At 36.8% G+C, this 22782-nt stretch overlaps 2 protein-coding genes across 6 annotated transcripts in view; both read left to right on the forward strand.

The window, feature by feature from the left end:
• The window catches only part of LOC126976253 (X-linked retinitis pigmentosa GTPase regulator-interacting protein 1-like), a 52415-nt gene extending 34666 nt beyond the window's left edge, over positions 1 to 17749 (forward strand). For 2 of the 3 annotated variants that reach the window (XM_050824490.1, XM_050824489.1), the window contains 2 exons: positions 50 to 149; positions 1789 to 1935. Coding sequence is in view for 1 of the 3 variants with exons in the window: in XM_050824491.1 (XP_050680448.1) it covers positions 50 to 149; positions 2701 to 2844; positions 5183 to 5344; positions 7181 to 7303; positions 7988 to 8107; positions 14286 to 14345; positions 15428 to 15491; positions 16707 to 16799; positions 17543 to 17694 (1018 nt within the window). In the remaining 2 variants the exon portion in view is untranslated. Of the gene's footprint in view, positions 1 to 49; positions 150 to 1788; positions 1936 to 2700; positions 2845 to 5182; positions 5345 to 7180; positions 7304 to 7987; positions 8108 to 14285; positions 14346 to 15427; positions 15492 to 16706; positions 16800 to 17542 lie in introns of those variants that run through there. The other variant, XM_050824491.1, reaches the window with a different exon arrangement.
• A 2252-nt stretch (positions 17750 to 20001) lies between these two features.
• Positions 20002 to 22782, forward strand: part of LOC126976252 (obscurin) — a 195640-nt gene continuing 192859 nt past the window's right edge. For 2 of the 3 annotated variants that reach the window (XM_050824484.1, XM_050824486.1), the window contains exon 1: positions 20002 to 20099. The gene's annotated coding sequence lies outside the window, so the exon portion shown is untranslated. Of the gene's footprint in view, positions 20105 to 22782 lie in introns of all 3 variants that reach the window. The other variant, XM_050824487.1, reaches the window with a different exon arrangement.

Consider the following 22782-nt stretch of genomic DNA (forward strand, 5'->3'; position numbering starts at 1 on the left):
CCAGAGATACGTTATTGAAAACGGCTGTTAAACACGTCTCTGTTGATAGATCAACGTCCGCAGAAGAAAAAATGGAGGATGCTCTGCGGGCTATCGGCATGGAGTTATCCCGCTGCAGGCACCTTCTGCAGAAGCACAATTCCAGAGAGGTTCGCCACCACCTAGTTACTATTTGTGACGTCGATACGAACATAGCCAACTTGACAGTAGCACGATTAGGATCTGCTCCTCTGTATTTTGATGAAGAGCTCCGATACAACCCACCATGACAATAAAGGACGAGACGGTAGAGCAGGACGTTTAGCTGATGGTAATGGATAACAATGCAATGCCGCTCAGGTTTCTTGAAAAACCCAAAAGTTCTCAGCGGCACTAAAATTGCGCTCGTCAAATTCAAATTCAGTTATTTTTATTCAAAATAGGATTTAAAATCACTTATTGAACGTCAAAAACTTCTCTTTGGAATGGGAAGAATGGGCGCAAGAAACTCAGCGGGCTTTTTTTTTTAAATATAAAATATGGATTACAATGTGATATCGTACAATAAACATTTATAATTAAAGAGCCTGAGGGTGTTCGCTTTATTCCCAGTCCGTGGTGTCATTAAGAAAATCGTTTATGCTATAATAACCTTTCCCACACAAACGTTTTTTAACAATTCTTTTAAATTTCGTAACACATTTGTTTTGTACATTTTCTGGGATCATATTATAGAAGCATATACATCGCCCAAGAAAAGACTTACTGACTCGACTCAACCGAGTAGAAGGCATAACAAGTTTATGTTTGTTCCCCGTGTTAACATTATGAATTTCACAGTTTCTAGAAAATTATGAACATACAGAACAATATCAACAATGTATTGAGAAGCAACAGTAAAAATGTTTATTTCTTTAAATTTTTCTCTTAATGATTTTTTAAGACCTTGATCGCGTCACCTTGAGACATAAGATGTTATCAAATTTGCCCAGTAATTTCTCTAGCTACGGCCCCCTTCAGACCGAAACATAATAATGTTTACTTAATTAACTGCTTCACGGCAGAACAAGGCGCCGTTGTGGTACTCATAATCTAGTTGGCATCCTGTGTAACGGAGCCTCCCACTGAAATGCCCTTAGTTGCTCCTTACGACACCTCTGGTCCTGAGACGGCCCTATTCTTTTTATCCCCCGGGAAGTACAGGGCAAACGTAGGCAGAATTTCTAGTTTATCCACAATCTCTTCACCATCTCTTCTCAATTATTGCTAATTTCTCTGAATTAGGACCTTCGATAATTCCACACGGTACATGCACACCGACAATTTATAACATTTCACTTTTAGCTAATCCTAACTAAATCTTTAATAAACTATCATGATATGCATTGATAATATTGATATATATTATTTAGACTTACGGCCGTTCCCAATATACTATCTACAGATAGAGATAAATTACTACCTTCTACTCTCAGTAATTAGCTGTCAATAATCTGAAGCTGTCCCAATATACCCAATAAGTCATTCTTATCGCCTTATATTGGGACGCGTTAATTGCAATTTTCATACAAACTTCTATCGCTGGTAAGCTATACGTCCTCCGATTGACAGACAGCGTGTACGGATAAGGTGAGTTACCGTCGATAAGTTTATTGGGACAGAAAAGTCAATGATTGTTACGATTTTTATCTCAAGTAAGAGATAGACTGAATATTGGGAACGTCCGTTAGACTTCCTGATCGATTAACATAATTTTTACATCGATATAATTAATATCAGTTTTATACAGTCATTTTAACGCCTTTACAGATGCTGGCAGCTTGGCAGTAGTTAGCATTAGGTAACAGTAACTTATGTATAGTTCTTGCATTGTATGTGTAGAGTAGAGTACTGTAATTATATTGTATATACAAATATGTTATAAATATGTTCTTGGGATTAAAATAATGCAGACTGCTATTTTTTTTTATTTAACACTTTCATTTTTCAGCAAAGGTTCAATTAATAAAATGTGTCAATCTATTTTGTTCTACAATTTGTTCGTCATGGTCGGATTCAGACCTTCCTTACTACTATTAGTAGAAATTTGCAGTAGTAGCACAATAATATAACCACAATTATCAATCAAAATTGCAAGGAGTTGAATTTGAAACACAGCAACAATGCTATTGTGAATCTTTGCGTGGTTTACAAAATCGGTAAATACAGATAAAGGCAGAAATTTAATCCATATCCTACAACATCAATCAATCGAGAGTTTTCAAATAAATAGAATGGACTGCATTCGTGAATGTGAAAAGTGTTGATTCCTATCGGCCTTAATCCGTGAAGCATTTCAAATCAATAATGAAATTCCAGTTTACTTTTGTTAAGCTTAGAAAACACGCTTTAATAAGTAGAAAAAATATTACAAAGCATGGTTCTTCGATAGCGATCAAAGTATCGATAGAGACAAAGTCAACTGGGGTATTATGTGTACTATAATATTCCGGAATTGCAGAATATTTTAAAGAGTAGTGATCCTGATGAGGATGCAAGGCAAAAGTAATGGTAGTGTTCTATTTTCATCGGTCCTTGATACGTATGCAAATTAGTTTTTAAATTGTGCTTTAGGTGTTTGAAAATCATGTTAAAATATACAGGCGACCCTAGTAGTAACAGATAGTTGAGGATGACCGGTTGTATCCGATAGCCAGCAAAAGTAGTAGTATTCTCTCGTAGTCGAAGCAGTCGGAAGCAGCGTCGTTGACGGAGCGAGATAGAGCGCTGCCACTGCACAAGTGCGACGCGAACAGACGTATAAGCGGTGCGTCGCCTAATTGCGTGTTCACACTGCACGTGGGTACGGTGCTGCTCTCTGACCAGGTCTTTATTATAACATTTTAGGCATATTTGTAATGTACTTATATTAATAAGGTATATCTAAACAGATGAAGAGACAGGACGTCATGTTATCCTGCTTCATTATTATATTAACTTTGATTTTTCTATGTGCTTAACAACTATGAGGATTTGATTTGGGTTGTTCTGTAAAGAAAACTGTAGAGCTTTTTATAGCGCCACTACTATAAAATTTATCCATCTGAACAACAGTTACATCGAGGAGTATTTCGGTGATTGCATAATTACATGAGAAGCTTTCGTGATTTCGTGCAGAATTTACTGATTTGCTTCTAAAATCGGAATAGGTAATTGTTTCCTCCGATGCGACATCCAGCAATCACCACCGCCCTAAGGCGGGGCAATTCCGACATTGAGACACAGACTTCTCAACCGAGCGACTCTGTGTATTTAACATACATGAGTACAAAATTGAGCGTTTTTTTATTTTTTTTCCTTATGTCGGGGCATCCATTGGGGAGAATGTCTGCTGCCGCCGTCTCAGTTGAGGGTAAGCACCTATCAGGAGTGTACTGCTAATCAGACGCCTGCAACACTAGCGACCCGCTGCGTATAGCAACTACAAATCTGCAGACTGAGACAGGATGCGTTCTTTTTTTGCATTGTGGGGTTTGTTTCCCTTATGCCCTGCGATATGATACTACAAGGTAATGGATGTTTTTATACCGATGTCTGTAAGCGCTCATCGGTGGCAGATCATAGCCCTGTTCAATGCGCAATGTTCAGTTCAATAAAGCAGAAACCGATTGCAAAAAACAAATGTATTTAACCTGGCGACAAATGCGTTGTCCCGGACTCAAGCAAGTAGGCTCTTGTACATCTGATCCCTTAAAATCCCCACAACTCGCATCCAGCTAGCTACTGGCCTATTGGCCCTTGGCCTATTACCTCCCTGATCTCCAAAGTTATTCAAAAAATAACTAGCCGCCAGCTATTGGTATGCCTAGAGGGTCACCAGCTGATCAATGATCGACAGTAAGGTTTCGCTATGGTTTCTAAAAGGCCGGCAAAGCTTCTGTGATTCCACTGATTGATTGCAAGAGAACGTTGCAAATTCTGAGGCGGCGGTGATCATTTAACATTTTTGGGGGTCTTTCCTCCTCTTCCACAAAAATACTAACGAAAGTAAGGGAGAAGGCTTGGCAGTTAATCCGGAACGAAAACAAGGCCTTCAATCGTGTATGGCACGAGGCGATTCTCTCTAAACTTCCATCATTTGAGCTTTTCGAAAGTTTATGCAGCCTGCAGGGGGACTACCAGCTTACTGGGCGCATCATACAAGTCGTTGTGGAAGGATATTGTTCAAACCCCAAAGCCCGTGAATACTGTAGCTCCCCTAGGCCATCTGTTATCTCTTACACTGTTTCATTTGCATATTAATAATGTTGAACACCTACAGAGTACATTATGCAGATGACAGTACTGGTGATCTTTACCAGATATCTCTCGGGAAATCGTTTACCGGTGCCTGAAGGAATTTGTTTATTCTCTCGAGTGCTCTTTCGAGAAGGTCGCGGAATAAAGTAAAATGAACCTAGTTCAATTTAACCCCCATAAAAAATGAAGTTTACGCCTTACCCAAAAAAACCCATTTGTCGAACCACAGGTCTTCGAGAATATTCCACTCAATGCCTACCTAGTAAATTTCGAGTGATTGCCAGTCCCGTCGTCAACTGAAAGGAAAACCTTGGGTGTCTTCAAAGAAACTGGGATTCATCAACAAAGCTACAGACAGTAATCCAAACCGGCTCACTTTTTTATGCTCCTTAAAACTCAAGTCCGGTCACATATGGAGTAGTCTCTCATTTCTGGTTTGATACATCCCTGTAACCTAAAAGTTAGTACCAGTAAAGGCTCTGCACACGAAACGTCCAGTGTGATCAAGAACTTTTTGAATGGCGCGATTGCTTGGCACTGCGTAGAGACGCACCGCGTCGTTGTTTGTTCTGCAGCATTGTTTATCACGGGGAGTATTCCGAAGAGCTGTTTGACCTTATCCCAATTCCACTTGTGAACCACAGGGCTAGAACTTAACTAACATCCTCATCATCTCGATCCCCATTGCGGTTTTTCAAGGATCTTCCAAGAAAACAATCTGTGGAGTGAACCTACTGGCGTAGTTTTTCCAGAACGAACCGACACGGGCTACAAAATACCTTTAAAAAGCGCACGAATGTTAAGCTAAACGGGCAATACTTTTGTGATTCCTCCGGTGTAACAGTAGTGTCGACAACGGTCATAAATTACAATTGGGTGATCGTTTATCCCCCTATTCAATTGAAAAAAAACACCTGTCGATCAGGCGTTGGTCAGCAGCCGCAATAAGCAGCTGGCGTTGACCTGGCAGTTCTACGACCAGGCGCCCACCATGACGCATCTCCTCGCCGCGCGTGTGATGCTCTTCAACTTCTCCGTCGAGTACGACGTCCGCCTCACCGAGCAGTTCCTTAGCTATCTCAAACACGTAAGTCGTGATATCAATTGTAGAGTACGGACTATTTAATGGCAGAGTGTAGTCTTCAATTAAACTCCAATACATATATCCTCAATATGTATATGACTTAATCACATATATTATAAGTGAACCGAACTAAATGATTTACAGACCGCTACCAGCCTAGTGAAATCTAAGAAAAAAGCGATGCACTATGTATGAAACGTGCAGTCATTGATCGATTGACAGATGACGCCTATAATCTTGTTAAAAAAGGAGATAGCCGGAATCTATCGAACGTTTTAAGTAACTGTTCGCTTTCAAACTTAGCCGGGTTATTAATCGTCGCCAATCGAGATACTGTAATTACTATTATTTCAAACGTATGTAAAATCAATGCACGTTTTATACAAAATTTAATTTCAATTCTTACATAGGCAGTTCCGCTTCTTATTATGTAGTTTTTACATCCTCTTTGACCGCTACTGAATATAAAATAAAATTATAATTGATGGGAACACAGTGTGCACACGCATACATAATAGATTCCATAATCATATTTGCATACGTGTGTTCCTACACCAATATTAAGTTCCCACTTTAATCCGAGAGAAATAATTGTAAGTATTTTTATACTCCAGTTACTTCACTTGCAGGGCAGTGCCTTTCGCGGTATCAAAATCTCTATGCACCTATATAAGATATTTCTATGCATCAATATAAATACATTGGTTAAATAAGTATATTTATTTAGTTATCGAATCAGCGAACTTATGTTGTTTTGGCGGACTGCCAAATTAACACGCTCGTCAAAGTCGCCTACTTTGCGTGACTCGCCAAGAAGACATATAATTTAAGAATATTCAAATAATTTGGTTATGGTTAAGTCTATCTAACCTAACGAATCCACATAAGTGTCATTTATTGACGTGCAATCGGCGCGCGCTTTTTGATGTCAGATGATAGAAGCACACGTTATAGCTTGCCTGTTCGTTAAGACTCTTACAGACATAACGGAAAATTGGGGGCGAATTGTGACATGTGAGTTGATACTACATGATAATATCAAGCCACACGCAATGGCAGACTCCAGATCAAACGCCGCAACAATGCCCTAAGCCGAAGGTTACCCGCCGAAAAGTGATGTTTGGTAATCACTATGTTGTACTTCCTCAGAACCTATCCAGCAATAACAGCAGTATTACCAAACATGAAAAAAATATAGAAACTCACAGTGAGACAGCCCCGATGCAACATCCGATCTTCACCTTTTTTGCTCCGTGATATTGAGTTTCCAAAAGCAGGTCGCATTTGGAAACCCTCCATACTTTGCAAAACAGGCCCGAGTTTATTTTTTTTTCAAGTTTTGGACAATTTTTAAAATATTTTCTTAAGAAGCTATTTAAAATACTTCACAGAGTTTGTTGCGTCCAAGTCGCAATTTTATGGCAAAGGCGTAAATGACCTTTTGAGAAACAGATAGCAGATAACGAAAGTAAATACTTCTATGACATAAAAATATTTGATTAATGCAGCAAATTATGTATTTTTATGACAATAAGGGACAAGACGAGCAGAACGTTCAGCTGATGGTAGTTGTAATGCCCTGCCCATTACAATGCAGTGCCGCTCAGGATTCTTGAAAAACCCAATAATTCTCAGGGGCACAATTGCGCTCGTCACCTTGACACATAAGATGTTAAGTCTCATTTGCCCAGTAATTTCACTAGCTACGGCGCCCTTCAGACCGAATTACAGTAATCCTCACACAACTGTTTCATGGCAGAAATAGGCGCCGTTGTGGTACCCATAATCTAGCTTACATCCTGTGCAAAGGAACCTCACACTGGTAAAGAGTATTTCTAGGAGGAAATGCCGATAATAGTATATGAGATTAACAAGCAAGACCGACCGCTCGCGAAGTGCTTGTTACCACTGAGGGACTTCTTGCTGCACACCAACCGCCGCGTGGATATGTCCCTTGCGTTGGTGAGATTTTTAATTATATTTATAATGCTAAAAACATATAAAAATATAGGCGTCCCAGAACCGTTTGTACCGTAAGTGGTGAGTCAGGGTATACAACACGAACTAACTAATAATTTGTCTAAATATGTGTAGATCTACTAAATTTTGCAATGAATGTAAGCGCATTGCAAGTGAGTCGTTAAGGAGTTCCATTGATCATCATTTTCTACTGCGACAATTACTTGACCATAACGACGTTACGGTAGGTGACTCAAATATCCGGATAGCATAAAAAAATATTCGGCCGAGTATCGTTTATTTGCTCCTAAGAATTGAAGAGTTCCGTTACTTTATCAAGGATCCAATAATCAGAACCAAACCAAACTCTCACCAAACAATCTTTAAGTATATCCTATACAATAAAAAAAGAATCATTGAAATCGTTTGGCGCGATATCGAGTTATTCGTAAATATGTCGCGCACATACTAACACATAAAAATTTTAGACTTTTATTGTTTTCCCATAGATACCATTGTCAGATCTGGAGCTAATTACAATCACCACACGGGAAGCACCAGCTTTCAAATAAAAAAAATGATCAAAATCGGTTCACCCAGTCGAACATTAACATAAAAAAATACCGACTAATTGAGAACCTCCTTCTTTTTTGAAGTCGGTTAAAAATACTGATATCCTCGGTATAGATCGCTGGCGGCAATGTGAAGAGTGTGGAGGCGATCGCGAGCGAGATGAACATGGACGAGGAGGTGGGGGTGGTGGACGTGTGGTGCCTGCTGGGTTTTCCGGCCAGCGTCGTCGCCGAGGTTGGTTGTGAATCTGGTCACTATAACACATGCATTATAATATGCCAAGATACAGAATTCTATATAGAATTCCAGCCCTTCCCGTCCGCTTCGCTGGTCGAATTTTAAAAGGAAATAAATTAAATTATATTCATCTTATTAGAAATACAATAAAAAAAATAAGGAGCCATAAACCATCTAGGATAAATTTTGCATCGAATGGTGGTAGTTTCATGTCGATACGATCAGTGGTTGAGGCGTGATTGAGCCTCAAACAAAGACCATTTTCAATTTATATATATAGATTATGATACAAGTTAGCTAAGTTGCTCATTATACACGAGGTTGTGGCTTGCAGTCCGAGCCGTAGACGAGGGCGTCAATCAGCCGAATGTCTAGTATACAAGTTGATCACGAGTGTCATACGCACTTTTTCAACACACTTGCGAGGAAAAACAAACATGTATAAATTAAATCGTCCAAAAAACCTATGAAAATGATCGAAGTTGTTTTTTTGTACGCGCCAAATCTAAGGCGCCAGCCTCTTTCAAAATATATTTTATAACAAATTATTGTGAATTATATATTTTTTTTTTTTGATGGAATAGGAGGACAAACGAGCGTACGGGTCACCTGTTCTCTGATCTCTTGCAACACCAGAGTAATCGCAGGAGCGTTGCCGGCCTTTAAGGAAGTTGTACGCGCTTTTTTTGAAGGTACCCATGTCGTATCGTCCCGGAAGTATTGCCGTGCTCTATTAATGACGCCCAGTTTCTTTGAAGCCAATTTGGCTTTGCCCTCCAGATGGCCACGAAATAGGCAATCGCTCGAGATTTCGAGACCCAGTATTCCGATACTAGGTGAGGCTTTTAGGGAGGTGTTGTCGAAGAGCGGTGATACGACAAATGGGTTTTTTTTTAGTGGTAAACGCGCAAACTTGAGTCTTCTGGGGGTTAAATTGGACAAGGTTCAATTTACCCCATTCCGCGTTACCCCATACCTTCTCAAGAGAGGACTCGATAGAAGACACAAGTTTCTCCCGGCACTGGTCGACGATTTCCCGAGAGAGACCTGCATGGCCCGTGTATACGGCATCACCGGTGCTGTCGTCTGCATAGCAATGAATGTTGGAGGTGTCCAACATATCATTGATATGCAGAAGAAACAGCGTAGGAGATAGCACACAGCCTTGGGGCACTCCAGCATTCACGGGCTTCGGGTTCGAGCAATTTCCGTCGACAACGACCTGTATGCTGCGCCCAGTGAGGAAGCTGGAGGTCCACTGGCACAAGCTCTCTCGGGAAGCCCAAATGGTGGAAGTTTTGAGAGGAGTGCCTTGTGCCATACACGATCAAAGGCCTTCGCTATATCCAGGCTAACTGCCAGGCCTTCCCCTTGCTTTCAATAGCCGCAGCCCATCTATGTGTTAGGTATACCAGAAGATCACCTGCCTACCGACCATGACGAAACCCGTATTGTCGGTCGTTGATCAACTGGTGACCCTCTAGGTATACCAAGAGCTGAGCTAATTATGCTCTCCATGATTTTGGAGAAGAATTTGATAATAATAAATGTTTTTTCGTCTTAATTAGGGACATTTATTTATTTCAAAAATGCAAATGGATTTTCACCGGCGTAAAATATTCATATATTGAATGCAGCACCTTACAAACTAATTTGTAGATACATGACATTTTCGTAGAGAGGGTTGGTTTTGTATACGACTCTATCCTCGATTTTGTCACGGTCTCAGATCTTGCATCCTGGTAAGCGTCCCCTAACTTTATCGTAATAACCGTCAAGAAAGGTAAAGCTGTTCCTTGCAAATGAAATTTATATAAAATTGCCAATTCAATACTCATGTGTCAGTTTAAAAGGCATAAAAAGGCATTTATTTTCTCAAAATTGATTCCTTTAGATGTCATTTCTAATATACTAGATACTACTACCGCCTCTGGAACAAATGGCGCTCTAAGAGAGAAGAAGCGGCGCAAGAAACACTCCCAGCATTCTTTTTTTGCGCTCTTTTTAATAAAAATACACAAAATTGTAGTTTCATTGCTATTGCTATAATAATCATAATCGAGTCCCAGGCTGTCCGATCACTTATATATCCAGCTGTGGAGTAATAGGATTTACGACAGAGACATTTTTTTATAAAACATTTAAATTTATTTATAGATAATGCCTGAACAGTGGCTGGGACTTTATTTTAAAAGTGTATACATTTACCCTTAAAGCTATTATGTGTCTTATGAAGCCTACTAGAATTAGTTACAAGCAATCTCTTATTTCTAGTGTTATAATAATGAAAATCACTATTAAGAGGAAAAAGGTGACGATTTTTGTGAAAGTATATTAAATTGTCATAAATGTACTGACAATGAACAGTCATAATATTTATTTCTTTAAATTTTTCTATGAGAGACTGTTTATAACCAAGCTGATATGTAGCACGAAAAGCTCTCTTTTGCAGAGCAAACACTATGTCAATGTCAGCAGCATGACCCCACACTCAAATACCGTACGTCATGATGCTGTGAAAATAACTGAAGCGAAGTGAAGAACAATCTAGCGATCGCAACATTAGTGTACTCTCTAATCTTTCTAACAGCATATGCCGCAGAACTGAGTCTATCTGCTAGTTGGGCAATATGTGGACTCCACTGAAGCTTTCTGTCTAACGCGATACCCAAAAAGACCGTAGTGTAAACAAGTTCCAATTTCTGGTCATTTATAAGTACGTTGGTTTGTACCTCCGCTGTGTTTGGTGTAATGAACCGTAAAAACTTGTTTTTTTTACTGTTTAAGTGCAGATTATTCGTCTCAAACCAACGCACTATCTTTGAGAGTGCATTGTTTACCTCGTCATCAATATCTGCACTTCGTTTCACTTAAAAATAAGTGAAGTATCATCAGCAAACAATACAATCTCATGGCTATTATCTACCACAAACGGTAGATCGTTAATATATATAATAAACAAGAAAGGACCGAGAATAGATCCCTGTGGAACACCTATTCCCACAGGTTTACCCGAAGACCGTTTGCCATTTACATCGACTATCTGAACTCTTTCGCTTAAATAGGATTTTAACAGATTAAGGGCTCTATTTGTTACTTCATAATGCTTTCGTTTAAGGAGTAAAGTTTCATGGTGGACGTAGTCAAATGCCTTGGACAAATCACAAAAAATGCATCCTGTGACTCTTCCCAGGCGTCAAAGATGTGCTCAATGAGTCTAGAACCCGCATTAATTGTTGATAAGCCCCAAGTGAAACCAAATTGATTTTTGTTCAATAATTTACAAAAATGCATTTGTAGCTGCTGAAGCAAAAGTTTTTCAAAAATTTTACTAAAAACAGGCAGCACTGAAATAGGCCTGAAATTAGCAGGGTCAAAAGAACTAAGAAGTTATAACTTTGCTGTATTTCATGAGGTCAGGGAACACACCCTCATCTATGCATTCGTTAAATATTATTGATAATTCAGGTGCTATAATGTCAAGTATGTATTTTACAATATTAGTCGAATGGCCCCATAGGTCCTTTGTATTTTTTAGGTTAATTAATTTGAAGATTTTTATTATATCGCTACCTGTAACATACTTAAATTTCAAATCATTGGAAGATACTGGTACGTGTAATTTAAGCATATCATGTGCTGCTTTTGGTGAAGAGTTAAGGTCTTTGGTGATAATCGGGATTTCGGAGAAGTATTTATCAAATTCATTTGCAATTTCTACTTCCGAATTTATAACGCGATTATTAATATCTAAACAGATAGAGTTTCATTCTAGATTACACTCCAAGTCGCTTTTATTTTATTATCACTGTTTTTAATTTTATCTGCAATGAAACGTGTTTTCGCTTCATGACAAACCACTTTAAAGAGCTTGGAGTATTTTTTTACATATATTTTAAATTCTTCACTATTATTGTAATGTTTCTCATAATAAAGGTCATATAAGCATTTATGACTTTTGTGGATACCCATTGTTGCCCAGTCATTAAAACAATGTTTGTTGTTTACTGTTATCGTTACTGGAGTAAAAATCCTCACAGAAGGAATTGAAGACTAAGTTATAGTGAAAATTAGCAGCACCACAGTGTAGAAATGGTATCGTATTTACCAAATTATTTCTAAACCTCTCTAGACGGCTACCCGTAACTGGTATAATCGTCACCTTTTTTGGTCTGACATTGTCCAATCTTGTATTTACTTTCATAAGTTGCCCACTATGGTCGGACTGAAGATTATTAATTACTAGCTGACCCGGCAAACGTTGCTTAGCCATATAAAGTATAATTCACGATATATAAAGTATAATATATATAAAGTATAATACGCGATAGATTTATAAATAATAGCCTATGTGTTATTCTGGTGTGTAAGCTATATTATTATAAAGTTTCATCAAAATCCATTCAGTAGTTTTTGCGTTAAAGAAGTTCAAACATACATCCAGACATACAAACTTTCACATTTTTAATATTAATAGGATAATATTAATAGGATAAGTTTACTAGTAATAATAAAATTTGTAAAAATATTATCTAAACAGGTCGCTGTTGTAGAAGTGATTCTAGTAGGTTCCCAAAATACATTTAACAAATTAAAACTTTGAAATAAATTTTTAAGGCTAGTACAATTGGCCGAAGGTTCAAGCAAGTTTATATTAAAAACAAATAATTGACTTTCTGGTTTTGCTAAATTTTGATAGTACCTCCTCCATTCTATGTTGGAATTGTTCATATGATGCAGTGGGGGGGGCGGTATACACTTACAATAATAAATTGCTCTAGCTCTCTCTCAATTAGTTGATTTATAGAGAGATTAACAATATCTCTTCTATTTTTACATTGTAATCTATTATTAATAATAATTAGGGAACCTCCATGTATTGCCCTAAATCTACAAAACGAACTAACTACTTTATGTTCTCTAAAACTAAACTGGAGCTGATGACTCTTACGCCAATGTTCTGTAATACATAATATATCTATATTACAGCAGCTCAAAGACAGTTCAATTTCTAATTCCTTACTTGAAGTACCTTGCATATTCTGGTGAACAATATTTATGAGCTTTATATTATGATTCTCCCTAGCAGTAACATTTACATTTGGTGAATGATGACTATTTTGTATGATATTGCAAGAGTTGTCCTCCCTTGTCGAATAACTTAATTTAAATTAATTTAAGAAAAATCTTCATTGTTATATTTTTGTACATTAGTACTAATACATTCCCCAATAGAGGCTTGTATGTCGATTATTTTACAATTTTGCCCAATAGAGGCATATTTATTAAATAACACAACAGAGGAAGTAGTTTGTTGACTAAGACTATAAGCTACTAAAGTAGCCAGCTGTCGCTTAAATCTAAATGGTAGGTATAGGTTACCATTGGTTATTTTCAGTTTATAATTAATGAATTTATTTGTGTCAAATAAAATTAAATTTTCATTATTATGGAATGTCGCATTATACAAAGTTGTATTTAATTTAAATATTTTTCTATTTTGCTCCTGTGTCAAATCCGAGCAGTATGGGAATGTACACGTCATCACTTTAGATTTGGTGTTATTGCAAATAGTAATTAATTTTTCTATAATTGTAATTAGGTCCTTATTTCTAATAGTATGAGTGTTATTACCAAACATTATACCTATGATCATTTTATCTTTTAGATTTATTTTTGTATGGAATTTATGAGGTTATTGAAAGTTATATTGGGTTTACAAATATTTATCACCTCACAATTCTTTGCAACTGCATTATTTAATAAAGGTCCAAACCCTTGGCTAATTTTGTCTGAAAATAATATAAACCTACTTGATGCACTTGTATCCATACTTTGACTAGTTATTAATGGGGATACACTTAGGTCTTGATAATTTTTAATGAATGTATATTAGTTGTGCTGGAGCAGTGGCACTTATTATTATTATTATTATATATAAAAGAAACCGTCATTACTTCGGTTACCCACCCAAACCTTATTAAAAGACACTCCTACAATGTCTTTCAAACCAGAGCTCTATAAGCTGCTGCTGTGGTAGTCCATCTAGCCGACATTTTTTATAAAGCACCTGCAACTGTTGAACCACTTTTTCCTATTCCAGCACGAATTTTTAAAGGACTTTACCGTTAAGGTAGCATTTGATTGTTATTATAAAAAGTTGTTTATGTCTCAGCCTCCAGCGCAGTTACCCCTGCCGCAGCCCATACCGCAACCGTCCCTAGGGAGCGAGAAGGTTTGTACTTCAATAAGTAATTAACTAACCTATACATCTAATATAACAAAGCAACTTATGAATATTCTTATCATCATCATCCTCATTATATATATGTAGGTACAGGCTGTTAAAAATCCCGTTCATTTGTGTGCTTTTGCCGCGACCTTATTCATTTATGTCGCGTGATTAAATACACTGTAGTTTAAATGGACGCGAATGTGTTTTATAGTTTCTTGGATAGACACTTCATTCATAGATTATAGAAAAAAAAAGGATAGGTAACAACAGTGCCGAACTATCTGCAGCTGATCATCACCAAGGATATCCCAGAATTCAAAAAGTAACTATTTAGTGTAATGTGTGCGTAGTAGGTGTTAAAATTTTTAACAATAAGCTTATATATGACATTTATTTATGCACCGTAACATATAACAAGTTCGTGGTGTTGCTTTAGTTAAGAGTGGCGATTGGCGTTGGTTACTTACGATTAATTTTTTATAGCGCTAGAGAAATCCCAGTAGCATTATTTAATTTAATATACGCTTTTTTATAAGCCAGCTCATCGATCGTATGAAACTCGTACCTTTTAGGAAATTCCGCGCAACGATAACGTGGTAGAAAGTTTGAAACATCCTTAACTGCTATTAGTTACTTCATACACAAATAGTTTGTCATAAATTTAAATCTTCTGATATTATTGGAAAATATAGCACTTAAATCAATAGATCTATTATGCTCTGCATGAGCTCAGATGCACGCCATAATTATAACCATACTCGTCGTGGTTCTTACCATAACTCAATCAACCGCACTTAAAATAATCTTATCAGATTCGGGGAAAACATTTAGAGAAGCCTTTATTGCGTAATCGAAGTTCTAAATTGTATCTAAGTGATATACTCACGGCTTTAAAGAGGCTCAGAATCCTTAGGGGGCTCAAGTCTGATACGTCCTCTGTCTGGAGTGCGAGGGGCTTGAGGAACCACGCTCTCACTGTGGCATTAATGACCTCACACTTCAGTAGGATGTGTTTAAGGTCTTCGTTGGCCTCTTAGCAGCATCTGCATAGGCTAACTCCTAATATGGTTTCTTACTTTCAGAGAAAGTCGTACCGTCAAAATATATTTGATTTGGTGAACAGCGGTAAAAAGTGGCGTAGAGCAAGTAAGATTTCATTATGACTTCACTAAATAATTTTATAGTTGTTTATTTGAATCCAACGTGAAATAGCACTGACATAAATTTAAATAACAGAGCTTTCCCGGAGCCCTAAAAGAGATAAATGACAGCAGGGATTGAAAAAAGACTAATCCAGGACGGTTACCAGACTTAGCTGTCCGTCCCTGGGCGTCCACAAGTAGTACCTATACCTAATAGTGGATGCCCGGGCTTCCCCAAGAATTGGGGAAAACATATGCCGACTCGGGGCAAACAGAGCAAGAGTCTCACGGGATGGGGAGAGGTGAGGCATCCGCCCATGAACATCAGCAACATCAGGTGTGTCAAGAGATGCGTTGCTGGCCTTTAAGGTGGGAGTATGCTTTTTTCTTGAAAGTCCCTAAGTCGTATCCGTTCGAGAAAACCACAGCCGGTAATTGATTCCACAAAGTGGCTGTGCGAGGCAAGAAATATCTTAAGAAACGCGCGGTTGTGGAATGCCAGCCGTCTACGTGGTGCGGGTGGTACTTTGCACGAATTCGGCCGCTGGAATCAACTCGAAGAGCTCCTCTGAGCACTCCCCGTGATAAATGCCACTACTCTCTCTCTTCGTCTCTACGCAATGCCAAAGAATCAAGCGGATCGGAGATGGCTTGAACGTCGATATTGTTGTGGATATTTTGTTGACATACCAAATATGATTTATTTTATTAATCCTCCTCCTCCTCGCGTCGTTTTCCTCATTGCTGAGGTTCGTGACGCCCCCGTTGTATCATATTTCTCCCGTACGATTTCCCTCCATCTGCTGCCGATCCTTAGCTTCATGAAAGGCATTGTGGAAGTTGATGTTCAGAGAAGATAGTATTTGGTCCGACCATGTCGTGGGACTGCGTCCTCTGGGACGTTTGCCATCTACCTTGCCTGTTATCATCAGCTGTTCAAGATTGTGACCCTCTTACCGAGCAATATTTCCGAAGAATTCTAGCACCCTACATGTTTGTAATAATGATTCACTTCAATCAGTAATCAATAGGTAAGTGGCTTTAGGGATACAGGTTAGCATGGCCCTAGTTAGGTGTCTGGTGTTTAGTTCGTCCAAGCTTCTAGTCCTTGATCTTTTATGAGTTTCTTGCGCGAAATCGTATGTGATTTTATTTTGAATAAAAATGACATTTTGATGATATTGTAATTTGATAACCTAATGTTTGTAATAATTTACAGGCAAGATTAAAACAAGCAGCGACACACAAACGGACATGGTGACGATATTACCACAGTACCCAGAGCAGGTGGCGCCGACCGACCGACAGTCTCGTGAGTTAGCTTTATATTATTGCTATGATAGTGGACCACTCCGGGTTTACCTATCAGTATTTTAAAGATCATATGCATGCATGTAGTCGGTTTTTTGTTTCATAAGTTTTTTTATTTTACAGTTAAGTACTGTTAAATATTGTTTTAAATCTAGAATGTTCTAGATGCAACACTCAAGTGATGTGATTCCTCTAGTGTTGCAGGAGATTGTGGGCGGCGGTGATCACTTAACACAAGGTGACCTGTATGAGCATTTGTACTTCTCTTCCATAAAACAAGCCGTTATGTTAAGAAAGTTGCATTTTCAAATCTCGCTCCTATATTGATCAGGACTATCATTAAATTATCATTTTGTGATTAAGAAAGCAAAAATAAATAATAGTTTATGAAAAAAATACGATTTAATAGAAAGCCACACTAAAAAGTAGAAAAGTAATTTTGATAATTTGATTTTAACACAAAAAAGAAGTGTTACACACGAAGAGTGTACCACCGTACAAAATATGACGCTATGTACTTTTTATCTCAAGATATTTTTATTAATTTGCTTGAAAGCCACTTTGGAAGTTCCATTGGATTCCTGGTTTTTATTATTTGTTGTTATAGCAGCGATAGTAATATACACTTTGTAAGAATTTAAGCTGATTAAATATTGCCATTAATGAGCTACAGCTTGCAGACAGTCGAACAGACAGCGGAGTGTAGGGTTACCGTGCGTTATTCCTCAGGGCAACCTTTTACAGGGCAGAGTGAGGTCAGAGGACAGGGAGCCAAGCCAGATACTGGCCGTGATGATACTGTGGCTCTATCTCAACGAGAACTGCGATGCGATGGCCGACCCCCGGGTCAACCGGCTCTACGTCGCTTACAACTTGCTGGGCCGCGGCGGCGCTGAACACGAGACACCTATCAGTCTGCCCAAATGCAGAAGCTTCAGGGATAAGATCCTTTTTAATTTTAAAAGATGTAAGACCTTTTCATGTAAAGATTTATTTAAAATGTTAAATATTTTGACATTGCCTAATTGAATTGAATCCACGTTCCAACCGGTTTTTTAGTTTTTTAAAGTGGAATTTATTATTTTACTATAACTCTTCATTTAAATAAAACACTTTTAAAGGATTAAAACGCGTGTAATTGCAACGGTTTTACATTAGATGTTTGCGTAAAAAGTTACATTTTTTAGTTTAGTTAACCCGACGTTTCAAGACCTTTCCAGATCTCGTTTTCAGGGGGACTGCAGATGAAGTGCAAAGCAAACATCTAATGTAAAACCGTTTCAATTACACGCGTTTTAATCCTTTAAAAGTGTTTTATTTAAATGTGTAACACTCGCGTTAATCAAAGAAAATACTATATAACTCTTCATCTTGAAAAAAATTTTTCTATTTAAGAATCTTTTAAACCTAGTTCTCTTTTAAACAAATAATGCGAGATTTCGATAAAAACTCTTTGCAAGAAAGCATAGTTAGCCTCTATCCAAACTCATCTGATGATCTGTAACTTCTTACAAATAAATTTTATAAACACTTGAAAAAAAAAGTTTATAAAAGAATCCCCCTAGTTCACAAGCATCCTTGTCTACTATAATAAGTACAATGACCTCAAAACAAGCCATGACATCCAATGTCATGACAACCAGACAAAATTATCTTCAAACAAACACAAGGTTAGCATTTAAAAACTTTCGGGACATTTCTCGGGCGATAAGAGCGCGTTAAATGTGCTTTTGATTGCTCATAATCACTCCCTCTTACGTCCCATAAATTGAACTCTTTAAATTCCCGGTGGTTTTATTTAATCAATAAGTTCTTGAATATCGGATGATGATCTTGAGTATAGGATGATGATAGATTTATATTGGTTCATGATGTGATCACATATTTGGCATACGTCTTAGATAACGAAGGAGCTAGATGGAGCTAAAAAAAAGCTTTTTTTATCAATTGTTTCAAATTCAACGCATTCGCGGTTAAATAATAACAATGAAATTATTGATTAAATTGTAATTTAAAATTAGGTGTCAAGCAAATTACAAAATTATTAAAAATAAGAATCGTTTTCGATTAAAAAAAGTATCGAACAAATATCTTCCAATCGTGTTTTCAGTTAAGGCAGCGGAAAGTAAAAGGTTTGAAAATAGATATATTAAAATTTCTTTTTGATAGGATATTGAGTTTAGTTGTAAAATCTCGAGAAAATCTCATATAACTATGGGAACTTACTAGTGACTACTAGGACACTCTAAATAAGAATTTGAATTTTAAAATTAACTGTTTTGTGGTTTAAGAATAGTGTTATTTATATAGTTTTTGATTTTATTGAAACATTTTCGCTCACATTATATTGATATATTATGATGAAATTATCGATAGTTGTTTCACGTAAATAAATTAACTCATTAAAATATCTGTTCTTAGATATTCTTAGCCCTTTTGCATATGCGTACCTAATTCGTCTGGGATATTCTTAGCTCTGATGATATATGGATCCTAAAATTAGTATTATGTGCACGCCAATTATTCGTGAATCTACGCCACACTATTAAAACTCATTGCACATAGAAAAGCTCTGATAGACTGTTTGTAAGAAGACATTGGGCACTTTAAAAACTAATTAAAATAATTTTAATTTTTTGATTATTTATTACTATTAGTAGAATAGAGACAGAAATACTAATTTGAAGTTTTTTATTTCATAGATATTTAGAACTAAAAGTTAATTCAACTTGCTTCGTAGCCAACTACAGAGCTTTGCACCATCGCTGTTGTGAGATGAAATATAAAATAGCAGTTATTATAATTCTACTTTAGGACCACTAGCACCTTTAAAATATTAATTTAGGCTTACCAACTAGAATACTTAATTTTACATTTACATTATTTTTTTAATTTAAAATTACAATTTATTATTATTTACATTAGTAACTTAATGGTATGCACAACCTCCAATTCCAACCAATCCCTCATTAATTTTTCTTTGAACTTTCTTTCTGTAATTATAATAAATAATTGTATCGTATATCATCATAAACCTTCTATTACAGATTATTATACCAGAAGGCTTCTGGTCTTTATTTTAGTTTCTGATGAAGCGTTAATAAGATTGTTTCTTTACTATGTGTTTCCACAAGTCAAATATATATAAAGTTCAATCAAACTGGAAGATAATTAGTCATTCTAATTTAGTATTATATGAGGAATCAATCGGTCGTCTATTCGATCAAAATACAGGACAGTCATAGTGTTGTGACGGAGGGCGACGGACGCGCGCTCGCGAACGATATCAACGATCGAAATAGTTCCGTAATTAGCAATTATCAATAATTTGATAAACCCCCTCCATACCACGTGCTAACCCCCACCCACCCCTTGATACACGTGACAATATTTACATCGCGAGTGGCAAAACACAAACATTTTGCAATCATGTGAGAAATTGTCGATAAACTTCGTTTGATCAATAGTGCGATAAATAGTCGATCTTTAGTGTTGTGCCGATAATAGGATTAGTTTGTATAGTAATCTGATGTAACAAAAATAAACACTAGAGAAAATTTCTAATGATTCTTACAAAATTCTTAATTTACTTTTGTTGTTGTCGTCGATATTGATACAGTTGTTGAATCACACACACGTCAACACGTTACAACAGAGAAAATCTTGTTGAATTCTTCAATTGTCTCCAATACGTTTGCGGTTATATGACCGTTGTCAGGGCTTGTCTTCTCTTTAGCTAAGATTGATCGGCCAATCAATCTGTACGGGCGCTAAGTGTCCTTGCCCCAGTGCCGTGCCAAAGACGCGGACGCTTTTAGATCGCATCGCCTGGTCCGCATTGTACCTACTTTCTTCGCCCTTCCGTTATGCCAAACTAACTCATGTTACCGTTTACTAAGAGTAATTATCGGGTTACGAAATCGTTACTACACGCTGTAATCTTACAAAGCTTTCTATCAATCTGTTTAACGACTTTAGCCCCTATTGTCCACAGTTAGATTCGATTATAGTTTTCTCAGTCAAGGAACGCGGTACAGCGTGCCTTTGAACACTGGCATTTGAATGCTGAAAAAATATATAGTTTGCTACTTCAACGTCTATTTGACGTATGAATTTACGAGACATGACTCACTGGTGCTAATTTGTCGTTCAAAATGCTTCTTTAATAAATAGGATTATCTTTGACGGTTCCAATTTGATTTCTTCCTATAAATTTATCAAGGCGTGCAGTAGTAAATATCTATCTCTGGTTCCTCACATTTGAGATTTGTATTCGTGAAGATGTGTTACTTTACTTTTGCATGATTAGTTAAACAAATTCTTTACTTCTGTCCATCTAACTTTATTCGTCCATTATTTATACAAATTCTAGATATCGTCGCATCTTAAACTTGTGTCATATTCCTCCTTTCTGATGTTTGCATAATTATATTTATAGTTTTCATATTGGCGTTGCAAGTGATTAATAAAATCTATATGCACATGAGTATTACCGTTGATTTACTCATGTGCATTATAATATGTGAATGATGCTGATTCGTCAAGAGTCGATGATTCATCTCGTAATATTCATCACGTTATTGCTACATGGACTTCGTTCTTTAGTCCAGGTATTGCTTTATTATGATTGCTTCGAGAATGATTGATCCTATTCATATCGGCTTCGGTATATTCTGTCGAAATAAAGGATAGATGGTCTCTAATCTCATTTCCAGCTAGACTGTTTTGAAATAAATTGTCATGATTTGAAGTATCTATTAAATTTAATTTTTATTTATACAATCAAAAAGTATCGTAAGTAGAACAGATGTAGATGCACGTGAGATGTCGTACCGTTGCTGAAGTATTTCAACTAGTTTGAAATTTTGGCTACCTTGAAGCTATTCCCGATTAACGTTGAAAGGTCGTGCATGTTGTAGTATAAAATTTTTGTATCTGTTGTGTTTTGTATTTTTGTATTCTTTAGTAAAAAATATCGAGGAGTTTGCCATTACTTTTGGATTATATGTTCGATAGGTATCTACAATAAAAACGCCCCTATGCGTCTGAAGTTTTGAGTAGTGCCTTCTTTGTACAGAATACCGGCTACACCATAGCAAGCACAATTTTATTATTGAGTAACTAACCATCATATCCCGTCGCTTTTTCTCATATATAAGAAGTCCATACCACTTTAACGTTTTTAAATTAAAATTGTAGGTGATATTATTATTCAATTTATTTGGCTACAATGCCTTGGAGTGCGTCTAGGTGCAATAAAAAAAGTTATTTTTTTATATGCTATTAAATTGCGATATAAAAATAATCTTGAACAACTAGTTTCACTGTCAAATATTAGTAACCGTTTCAATCATCAGTATCTTTCACGTGAATGTAGTATTTTCGCCAAGTGCGATACATCTGTCGTCAATTGTCGACATTGGCTTTCATAACCTTGCGCTGACTGACTATGATGTTGTGTTAGATGACTTATTAAATTTGATTATAAAACATACAAAATTCAGGATTCACATTTCGACTCTCGTACTCAAACTTAGAATTATTTTTTGGCTATTTCAGCTAGCGAATTGTTAAAAAAAGTCGTTTGTTCAGAAATTGTAGGTACCGAGTTTTTTCTCAAAAAAAAAATTCTTAACCTATGGGTTGGTTAAAGAAGTAACTGATTTCTTTGGGTTGTTGTTTTATTTTCTTTAGTTTTGCATTTTCCTAGATATTTATAGGATTATGTACAAGACACACTGATTATGTATTTCTTGGCGATTCTCAAAAAAAATCTTAATGGGTTGTTTTTTTTGATGCCAACGTTAGAGAAATATAGAATTACTAATTTTCACGGATTGCAGTGTTATTTTCCTAGATATTTATAAGATTTTGTGCAAGACACGCTAAAATTTACTGAGGTATTTGGCATGAATTTCTTGGCGAGATTGTGATGCAACGACTGCATCCACAACCAAATATTTATCGGACTATCAATCTCCGAA

Source organism: Leptidea sinapis, chromosome 40 (genome assembly GCF_905404315.1).
Source record: "Leptidea sinapis chromosome 40, ilLepSina1.1, whole genome shotgun sequence".
Classification (NCBI taxonomy): Eukaryota; Metazoa; Arthropoda; class Insecta; order Lepidoptera; family Pieridae; genus Leptidea; species Leptidea sinapis.